Below are 11,487 nucleotides of genomic sequence, written 5' to 3' on the forward strand. Positions count from 1 at the left end.
AATGTATAATTAGCTCTAAGAACAATAATAATAAAATTATAAATAAGGTTTATATTAGCTAATGAAATTTAAAAAAGAATATCCCAACACTACCAGACCTTTAAAAATCCCAATTTAAGTAAGTCTACAGGCTTAAGTAAATACATATGGGAATTAAAATCTAGAAAAAGAGAGTACACGCTTAATTGGAGTATTATAGGTAGAGCCCACTCCTATAATATTGGGAATAAAATGTGTTTATTATGTATAACAGAATTTATGAAATCACTACAGTCTAGAGATGAATTATTAAACACATATGGTGAACGTGGAGTACTGAACCCCCAACCCATGAATTAAATAACCACATAATTTTATTTCTAAAGCACTTGAGTAGATTATATAAATAAAAAATAATGCAATAATCTAAATATATGAATTAAATACTACTAAAATTATATAATAAATTATGTATATCTCCCAATATAAGTGAATATGAAAATAATAATAGAGGATAATTTAAAATTAAAACTATGTCTAGTGTAATTACCCCCCTTGGTACTAATCCCCTATAAATACCCATAGTTCCCTGCTATCTTCTTCTAATCATCATTTTAGTACCAGAAAAAAAAGAAGATATGTATTTGAATTCTTCTTATTATATATCACATTTAAACACGAATGTATAATTTTATATCTCACATTCTGTATTTGACATATACTTGATTTTACATGATTGATATATATACTAATTCATGTTTATAATGTATAATTTATAAATTTTAATTCTTAATATTACAAAGTATAAATTTTATTTTTAATTTTTAATCTTTAATGCTTAATTGTATTATTTTTTAGAGGGACGTAAAATTAAATATATAATATTTTGAAAAAGAACCTGAAGATGAGTAGGAATAATTGAAAATCTGACTATTGCATATATGTATTTATATATGTATATAGCTGTGTATATGTATATATATTGTAATCTGCCAGTACTGAAACCCGTGTATCCTTCATATTTAATAAATTTAAGTATTAACTAAAGTATAATATAATTAATGAAGTGCATTATATACCTAACTGGAAATTTTGGTTATATCCCTTAAGTATTATTTCATGATGTGCAAACTGATACCATGAGTTTACTGTCAGATATACTCATTGCGATATTTTTGTATTATCTGAAATAGAATAACCGCATATCGATTAATCCCCCAAAATTGAATATTGACTTTTATCAGATACTTTTTATATTTATAGATAAATAGGCGTAAGAGTGGCTGTGTGGTAAGTAGCTTGCTAACCAACCACATGGTCCCGGGTTCAGTCCCACTGCGTGGCATCTTGGGCAAGTGTCTTCTACTATAGCCCCGGGCCGACCAATGCCTTGTGAGTGGATTTGGTAGACGGAAACTGAAAGAAGCCTGTCGTATATATGTATATATATATATGTATGTATGTGTGTGTTTGTGTGTCTGCTGTGTTTGTCACCCTAGCATTGCTTGACAACCGATGCTGGTGTGTTTACGTCCCCGTAACTTAGCGGTTCGGCAAAAGAGACCGATAGATTAAGTACTGGGCTTACAAAGAATAAGTCCCGGGGTCGAGTTGCTCGACTAAAGGCGGTGCTCCAGCATGGCCGCAGTCAAAATGACTGAAACAAGTAAAAGAAAGAAATATAAATATATTATAAATAAGACCCCAAAGTATGATGTGCAGATGCATATGATGCTGAAGGGTTGCATCTGATTGATTTGGAAATTTGTTTTCCCAAATTATTTATATATATATTTATATATATATATATCATCATCATCATCATCATCATCGTTTAACGTCCGTTTTCCGCGCTAGCACGGGTTGGACGGTTTCGACCGGGGTCTGGGGAGCTCGGGACTGCCCCAGGCTCCAGTCTAGTCTGGCAGTGTTTCTACAGCTGGATGCCCTTCCTAACGCCAACCACTCCGCGAGTGTAGTGGGTGTTTTTTACGTGCCACCTGCACAGGTGCCAGAGGGGTCTGGCATCGGCCACGTTCGGATGGTGCTTTTTATGGGGGGGGGTGCAGAAATATAGGGGAGCACCAGTGGGAGGGGCGGTTCAGAGGACAGGTTCTAGGCAAGTAGAACGTAGGAAATCGAGAGAGGGGTAATGCATGGTGAAATAGCGTATTGAAGAGGGGGGTTCAAAGAGTAGACACCTATAATGGTGGTGGGGGGGTGCAGAAATATAGCGGAGCACCAGTGGGAGGGGTGGTTCTGAGGACAGGTTCTAGGCAAGTAGAACGTAGGATATCGAGAGAGGGGTAATGCATGGTGAAATAGCGTATTGAAGAGGGTTTCAAAGAGTAGACACCTATAATGGTGGTGGGGGGTGCAGAAATATAGGGGAGCACTGGGAGGGTGGTTCAGAGGACAGGTTCTAGGCAAGTAGAACGTAGGATATCGAAGAGGGGTAATGCATGGTGAAATAGCGTATTGAAGAGGGGGGTTCAAAGAGTAGACACCTATAATGGTGGTGGTGGGGGGTGCAGAAATATAGGGGAGCACCAGTGGGAGAGGTGGTTCAGAGACAGGTTCTAGGCAAGTAGAACGTAGGATATCGAGAGAGGGGTAATGCATGGTGAAATAGCGTATTGAAGAGGGGGGTTCAAAGAGTAGACACCTATAATGGTGGTGGGAGAAACGACATCCGGTATAGTTGGAGCAAAATAGAGATATCCGGTATTGGTGGTGGTGGTGGTGGTGGTGGTGGTTGGTGGTGTGGTGGTGGTGGTGTGGTGGTGGTGGTGGTGGTGGTGGTGGTGGTGGTGGTGGTGGTGGTGGTGGTGGTGGTGTGTGGTGGTGAGTGGTGGTGGTGGTGGTGGTGGTGGTTGGTGGTGGTGGTGGTGGTGGTGGTGGTGGTGGTGTGGTGGTGGGGGGGTGGGTAGGGCGGGCGCGCCGCGAAGAATCGGCGGCCAATTCGATCAGCCCTGTAAGGAGATAGATCTTAAATATCTATAACGATAACTAATGAATTATACAGAATATGCAAAAACGAGGCGAGGCTGAAATAGTAAACAGAGTGGCGACTAGGGGGCTCAGAATAATGATACTATAAATAATAATAAATAGAGATACGGGGGTGATTAAAGTTCAAAGATTTCTTATCTGGGATCACTTCGTTTACGGACAGACTTGGCAAAAGGAATCGGAATCAGATGAGGCAGGTTACTAGCTTAGTATGCATAGCCATGGAGAGAAGTAGGAGAGAGGAGTCCAGACAGACAATGTAAAAAGAGGGGGAGAGAAGGGGAAGAGAACCCCGCGAAGAAATCGGCGGCCAATTCGATCAGCCCTGTAAGGGAGATAGATCTTAAATATCTATAACGATAACTAATGAATTATACAGATATGCAAAAACGAGGCGAGGCTGAAATAGTAAACAGAGTGGCGACTAGGGGGCTCAGAATATGATACATTAAATAATAATAAATAAGATACGGGGTGAATTAAAGTTCAAAGATTTCTTATCTTGGGATCACATCGTTTCGGACAGACTTGGCAAAAGGAATTCGGAATCAAGAATGAGGCAGGTTACTAGCTTAAGTATGCATAGCCATGGAGAGAAGTAGGAAGAGAGGAGTCCAGACAGACAATGTAAAAAGAGGGGGAGAGAAGGGGAAGAGAACCCCGCGAAGAAATCGGCGGCCAATTCGATCAGCCCTGTAAGGGAGATAGATCTTAAATATCTATAACGATAACTATGAATTATACAGAATATGCCAAAAACGAGGCGAGGCCGAAATAGTAAACAGAGTGGCGACTAGGGGGCTCAGAATAATGATACATAATAAATAATATAAATGAGATACGGGGTGAATTAAGTCAAAGATTTCTTATCTTGGGATCACTTCGTTTACGGACAGACTTGGCAAAAGGAATTCGGAATCAAGAATGAGGCAGGTTACTAGCTTAAGTATGCATAGCCATGGAGAGAAGTAGGAAGAGAGGAGTCCAGACAGACAATGGAAAAGAGGGGGAGAGAAGGGGAAGAGAACCCCGCGAAGAATCGGCGGCCATTCGATCAGCCCTGTAAGGGAGATAGATCTTAATATCTATAACGAAAACTAATGAATTATACAGAATATGCAAAAACGAGGCGAGGCTGAAATAGTAAACAGAGTGGCGACTAGGGGGCTCAGAATAATGATACATAATAAATAATAATAAATAGAGATACGGGGTGAATTAAAGTTCAAAGATTCTTATCTTGGGATCACTTCGTTTACGGACAGACTTGGCAAAAGGAATTCGGAATCAAGAATGAGGCAGGTTACTAGCTTAAGTATGCATAGCCATGGAGAGAAGTAGGAAGAGAGGAGTCCAGACAGACAATGTAAAAAGAGGGGGAGAGAAGGGGAAGAGAACCCCGGAAGAAATCGGCGGCCAATTCGATCAGCCCTGTAGGGAGATAGATCTTAAATATCTATAACGATAACTAATGAATTATACAGAATATGCAAAAACGAGGCGAGGCGAAATAGAAAAAAATAAACAGAGTGGCGACTAGGGGGCTCAGAATAATGATACATAATAAATAATAATAAATAGAGATACGGGGTGAATTAAAGTTCAAAGATTTCTTATCTTGGGATCACTTCGTTTACGGACAGACTTGGCAAAAGGAATTCGGAATCAAGAATGAGGCAGGTTACTAGCTTAAGTATGCATAGCCATGGAGAGAAGTAGGAAGAGAGGAGTCCAGACAGACAATGTAAAAAGAGGGGGAGAGAAGGGGAAGAGAACCCCGCGAAGAATCGGTGGCCAATTCGATCAGCCCTGTAAGGGAGATAGATCTTAAATATCTATAACGATAACTAATGAATTATACAGAATATGCAAAAACGAGGCGAGGCTGAAATAGTAAACAGAGTGGCGACTAGGGGGCTCAGAATAATGATACATAAAAATAATAATAAATAGAGATACGGGGTGAATTAAAGTTCAAAGATTTCTTATCTTGGGATCACTTCGTTTACGGACAGACTTGGCAAAAGGATTCGGAATCAAGAATGAGGCAGGTTACTAGCTTAGTATGCATAGCCATGGAGAGAAGTAGGAAGAGGAGTCCAGACAGACAATGTAAAAAGAGGGAGAGAGAAGGGGAAAGAACCCGCGAAGAATCGGCGGCCAATTCGATCAGCCTGTAAGGGAGATAGATCTTAAATATCTATAACGATAACTATGAATTATACAGAATATGCAAAAACGAGGCGAGGCTGAAATAGTAAACAGAGTGGCGACTAGGGGGCTCAGAATAATGATACATAATAATAATAATAAATAGAGATACGGGGTGAATTAAAGTTCAAAGATTTCTTATCTTGGGATCACATCGTTACGGACAGACTTGGCAAAAGGAATTCGGAATCAAGAATGAGGCAGGTACTAGCTTAAGTATGCATAGCCATGGAGAGAAGTAGGAAGAGAGGAGTCCAGACAGACAATGTAAAAAGAGGGGGAGAGAAGGGGAAGAGAACCCCGCGAAGAAACCGGCAGCCAATTCGATCAGTCCTGTAAGGGAGATAGATCTTAATATCTATAACGATAACTAATGAATTATACAGAATATGCAAAAGAAGGCGAGGCTGAAATAGTAAACAGAGTGGCGACTAGGGGGCTCAGAATAATGATACATAATAAATAATAATAAATAGAGATACGGGGTGAATTAAAGTTCAAAGATTTCTTATCTTGGGATGACTTCGTTTACGGACAGACTTGGCAAAAGGAAAGATTCTCAGTATAGAAAACACTTAATAGTGTTCAAATGATTCAAATTTAGACTCTGATGTCTTTACAGGGGTAAAGAATGGCTTTAAGAGGGACCAAGTTGGGTAGATATGGAGCCAATTATGCAGAAAAACAAATTAAATATAATAGCTTGGGTATGAAATACAAAATAGGTATATATGTGTGCATGCAAAATGAGAGAAGACAAAGAGTGAAGGCTTTCAAATGATGAATAGTTAAGTATAAAGATATATATAGATATTTATATTAATAGATCCAACTTACTCAGAGCACAAATGATAGAGAAAATGAAAGGGGAGGAAGTAAGGTGTTATGAGCCCAACAGCTGTTTCTGGGGGGCTTGGGGATCCGTCATAATGTTGGTAGATGGAGTTCATCACAATATGCAGGTCATAATGGAAGCAGTCAACATTGGATAAAGCAATTCTCCATCATCAGGGTAAAAAAGATCTACCATTTCAGATCATGATGCAGAGAAGTCCAAAGGTGGAATGATTAAATGTGGAGAGCAGGCAAGTATTAGAGGGAGGAAATAGGAGACTCAGTAGGTTATGGAGAGTACTGAGACAGGAAGTGGTGAGAGGAGATAAGAGAGCTAGTTCAGGAAGAGGTTAATAATGAGGGTATTAAGGCAGAGGTGGAGAGATGAGTGGGAGGGGTGGAATACCTTTCAATTACTTCTTATCTCAAGCACAGCAAATCGCCAAATGTCTCGATCAGTTTTCATCATCTTTGTGAGACCCAACATCTGAAGATCATGTTTCACCATCTTGTCCCATGTCTTCCTGAGTCTATCTTTCCATCAATTCCATCCACAGTTAGAGATCAGCTGTCCTCGTCCATATGCACCACATGACCATACCAACAATATTTTGGGCTGAAACTGGAAAAGCGTATATTATTTGACATATATGATAAATGACCAAAACTTTTGGCTATTTGCTGTGACGGATCTCCAAGCCCCCAGAAACAGCTATTGGACTTATAACACCTTACTTCTTCTCCTTTAAATTTCTCTATCATTTGTGCTCTGTGTAAGTTTGATCTATTAATATAAATATCTATATATTTATACTTGCACACCACATCTGATGCCTCTTATGCCCAATTTTTCTCTTAAGATGCTTTCACTCTGTTGTACACGCATACTGACATTGCACATCCAGTGAAGTATACTGGCTTCATTTCTTTCATGCCTTCATGTGTCCTCTATTCAGCAAAACCACTATAAATAGAAATGCATAGCTTTTTAACTTGGCTTGAAACTGTCATACTGTGGGTTGCATTCAGAGTACACATTCCTCTCAGAGTTAGTCAGATGCTAAAATGATAACTGTGAAGATTAACCATTTAGCATTCAGACTATTTTACCAAATATAATACTTATTCACATTGTTTTGAATTAATTATCTCATAGCTTTGAAATTTTGCTATTGTAATTGTTTATTTTTAGCATGACATTGTCGAGTAGATGTGAGAGGCCAAATTTGGCCAGTTTGAGCATAAAGCAGGTCGAATATTTGGGCCAGATAAGGGCCAGTTTAAATGCCAAAAGATTAAGACTTTTTGTTTGGTCTACTTTCCAGGGAACTGGGTGAAAACTTGAATGATGATGAACTTCGAGCTATGATTGATGAATTTGATAAAGATGGTGATGGAGAGAGTAAGTATTGTTTTTTAGTTTTAGGTCAGTCCTGATCAGAGGTGCTCCAGCCATGACCATCCTCTTTTTTTATCGACATGTAGTGTATCTAGGACTACATTTTATAAAATTTCCTTTCTGTGTCCAGCAGACCTTTCAGCTTAGAACATCCCATTTTTCATACATGTGTAGTGTATCTACGTTATATAATGTCTTTCCTTATCCCTTGTCAGCTAATTATCTAATGTGTCCTTTTTGTTGTTCATCACAATTTAATCCTGATCCAGTTGACATATACTCAAAGCTGTCCAAGCCATGACCATCACATCTTTTATTCATGCATGAAAGTCATTTGTCATTTATTTCCATCATGCACAAAATCATTAACGTGTTTCCAAGATCTGTGTCAGCTCAAATCTGTTTTATTCTCAAAAATTGAAACTATGGATTCAACTTAATTCCATGAATCATTGGAGTGTGATGAAAAGAGAGATGGGATGATGTGGGTTTGCAAAGTAGTTCTTCCGCTGTTGAAGCCTTCTGGAAACTTCACTTTCATCACCAAATTCTCAATGCTAGCTTTTTGAAAAATTGGATGAGAATTCTATGTTGGGCTTAAAATTATAGAAGTTATCACAATTCAGCTGCAATTCAGCTGCAATTCAGCTGCAATTCAGCTAGACTTACAGTCCTTCCCAGACAAAAGTCAACAAACCGTAACCAGAGTATTGGTTCATGATCTTGTTGCAATTTAAACTGTAGCTCAAATTCTGTCATGAAAATGTTAGCAAAATTAACTGCCTTTGGCTTTTCCATGGCACACCCTTCATCAGACGGTAAAGTTTTTTCCAAACTTCATTGTGTTGCTTTGTAATACAAACTTTAATCTTCAGTGGAAAATAGATGTTTTACAAAGTGCATGCATGCTTCTACTCTTTCATTATGAAGAAACAATAGAGGATATTTTTCAAACTTTTTGTTTGTTTTTGGAAGGCCATGAAATATAGATGTTCATTGCTCTGGCTGCAGCATTTTAGATTCAGTGTCACTTACAAAAATTACTTTCTCCCATTTCCAAAATTATTTTGTCAAATTTTCTTCTGTAATTGGGTTTTGGATCAGCAGGTAATTCTTCACAAAATGATATGTCAATTAAGTATTCTTGTCCATAATTGTAACAGTAACTCCCTTATTTGCTATTTTAATAACTTGTAAATAGATTTATGTTCTTCATGTATTTTTCATTATCCTTGTTTTAGTTTGGACATGAAGACGACAGACATACTGTTGAAATATTGTTTAATAAGCATATGGCACTCTTCTAATCATATTATCCACTGAGGTCAACTTTGCCTTTCATCCTTTCAGGGTCAGTCAATAAAATAAGTACCAGTTGAACACTGGGGTCAATGTAATCAACTAGTCCCCTCCCCCAAAATTGCTGCCCTTGTGGAAAAATTTGAATCTATAATTATTATTAAGGCAGAATCATTAGCTGTATTTTGTCTGTCTTTATGTTCTGAGTTCAAATTCTGCTGAGGTTGACTTTGCCTTTCATCCTTTCAGGGTCAATAAAATAAATACCAGAGAAACACTAGGGTCAATATAATCGACTAATCCCCTCCCCCAAAACTTGAGGCCTTGTGCCTCCAGTAGAAAGGATTATTATTATTATTATTATAAGTTCTACTTGTTCTTCATTTCTTGCAAAATATTTTTACTTTTCCAGTTGATGAAGAAGAATTCCTCTCAATCATGACAGGTGACACCTGAAGCTGAGGTTTTCTGTCCAACCTTGCTTCAACACCAATCAGCTTAACTAAGGACATGACTGACACTGAAAACTAAAACACTGCTGGAACCAACACAACAGCCTCAGCTGCAACACACACACAGTATCAACACCACCAACAACAACAATAACAACACCAAACTTCCACTAATATAGCATTTTTACTGTCACCAACATCTCCATTAACTGCAGCAATGCCACCACTAATAACACCAACACAACAACCAATGATACCATGACTAGGATCCTCCATGTGGTAGTGAAATATAGTAGAGATAGCAGCCAAATCTCTTTCAAATCACACCCTACTAAATTAATGTATGTATATATTATGTGTGAATGATCCAGCAAAGGAGACCTCTGCATGGTAGTTAAACCTGGTAGAAATAAGTCAACTCCCTCAACTCACTCGCTATTGTCTTATGTATGTATATCTATATATATATGTATGAACCAGCAAAAGAAGATTTCTACATATTTACTAGACCTTGTAGAAAATGCAACGAAACCTCTCTTAGAGCATCTTAGAAGATGCATTAATTATGTGGCCTTGAGTTTCCTGAGCATCAGAAAAAATTGGATAGTCATAGCTGCAATGCCTTTGAACTTAAATCTACTTGGTCAGAGATGACCTTGGGCTAAATAGCAACAGAAGCAACCAACACTACACACTAGAGAGCTTCTACATGGTTGCTCCACCTGTAGAAATGGCAGCCAAATCTCCATCAAATCACAGTCTTGTGTATGTATTACCCAACAAAGAAGACCTTTGTATAATAGTAGAAAAATATCAGTGAAATCACCATCAAACCACACTCCACTGTTTTATGTATGTATATATGTATGCATCAGCCAACAAAAGCAACCTTTCTATAATAGCTAGATCTGCTAAAAATATCTGCCAAATTTGCATCAAATTGCCCTTTGCTCTCTTAAATAAAGAACACATCAAATAATGTTGTATTTGTAGAAAAATACTACAGTAACTGTAGAAAAAGATGATGATGAATACTTTTGGTCATACGTTTGCTCAATCAGGACTAACCTGAGACTACACAACAACAATTTATTACATTAAGACCACTCATCACTGGTACTATCATTACTGCATGGCAACTACCAGTTCTACATAGTGTACCACAGCAAATCACCACCATGGCTGCCAACACAACCATCAACATGAACATGACCATTAAAATGTGAACAGTCACCAGCAATGGTTAACTGCTACCAGCAGCAGGATGGCCAACAGCAACTCACGGCCACCAACACTAGCATTGATGCCAAGTGTTGCTACCATTTGCATTATCCGGATTTTTTAATACCAAATATACATCCTCTGCTGGTATATATATATATATATATACCAGCAGAAAAAAAAATATGTATATACATATATATTTATTCTGAAAGGCAGATAAAAGTGACTGAACAGATAATATAATCAAAAGTGTGTTACAGAAAAGTCAGCTGGGCTACTGGATCAATAATTTGTTCAATCAAACTCTGTACATTAGCACTATATATATATGTGTGTGTATACATATATATATATATGTATTTACATATGTAGGTAGGTAGGTGTGTGTGTGTATATATATATATATATATATATATATACAAAATAAGAAAATGGAGGAATAGATTTCTATCAATCATCAACTTCCAGATAATACCAATTCATATAATTTATTAACTAATAATTTATATTAAATAGGAACATCCAAATCCAACAGAAAAATACAGAATAAAACAATATACATCAATAAGTAAGATAATACCATAAGGATAATGCATATAAAATGGATCTTACAGCTGTTTCAGCCTGTAGATAAGAGTATCTCATTATGCCCATATTAGTCAGATATATTGAGGTAATATGCAGTTAAAAATGAGTTACTTATATATATATATATATATATATATTTCAAGGCCTCGTCAGAGATTATAAAGTACAATTATATACACTTATATGTATATGTATATATGCATATTCTTGTATAAGTGTACCTTCTTTAATATTCATATTTGCATTTTATATCTTCCTTTTATATCTTTATAATTGTACTTTATAATCTCTGACGAGGCCTTGAGATATATATATAAGTAACTTATTTTTAACTGCATATTACCTCAATACATCTGACTAATATGGGCATAATGAGATACTTCCATTATAGCTTGGAAAAAATAACTGTTAAAATCGAACTGCACTCTTCAAAACTTGCACTAAGAATAAGGATAAGATAAAATTACTCCATTACTACCTGCTTTTGTA

At 37.3% G+C, this 11,487-nt stretch overlaps 1 protein-coding gene across 2 annotated transcripts in view; it reads left to right on the forward strand.

The window, feature by feature from the left end:
• LOC115226550 (centrin-3) overlaps nt 1-11,487 on the forward strand; it is a 62,047-nt gene that overhangs the window by 47,807 nt on the left and 2,753 nt on the right. Inside the window, exons 5-6 of one of the 2 annotated variants that reach the window (XR_005004393.1) lie at nt 7,362-7,438; nt 9,147-10,766. Coding sequence is in view for 1 of the 2 variants with exons in the window: in XM_029797551.2 (XP_029653411.1) it covers nt 7,362-7,438; nt 9,147-9,190 (121 nt within the window). In the remaining variant the exon portion in view is untranslated. Of the gene's footprint in view, nt 1-7,361; nt 7,439-9,146; nt 10,825-11,487 lie in introns of those variants that run through there. The other variant, XM_029797551.2, reaches the window with a different exon arrangement.

This window comes from Octopus sinensis, linkage group LG30 (genome assembly GCF_006345805.1).
Source record: "Octopus sinensis linkage group LG30, ASM634580v1, whole genome shotgun sequence".
NCBI classification, from domain to species: Eukaryota; Metazoa; Mollusca; class Cephalopoda; order Octopoda; family Octopodidae; genus Octopus; species Octopus sinensis.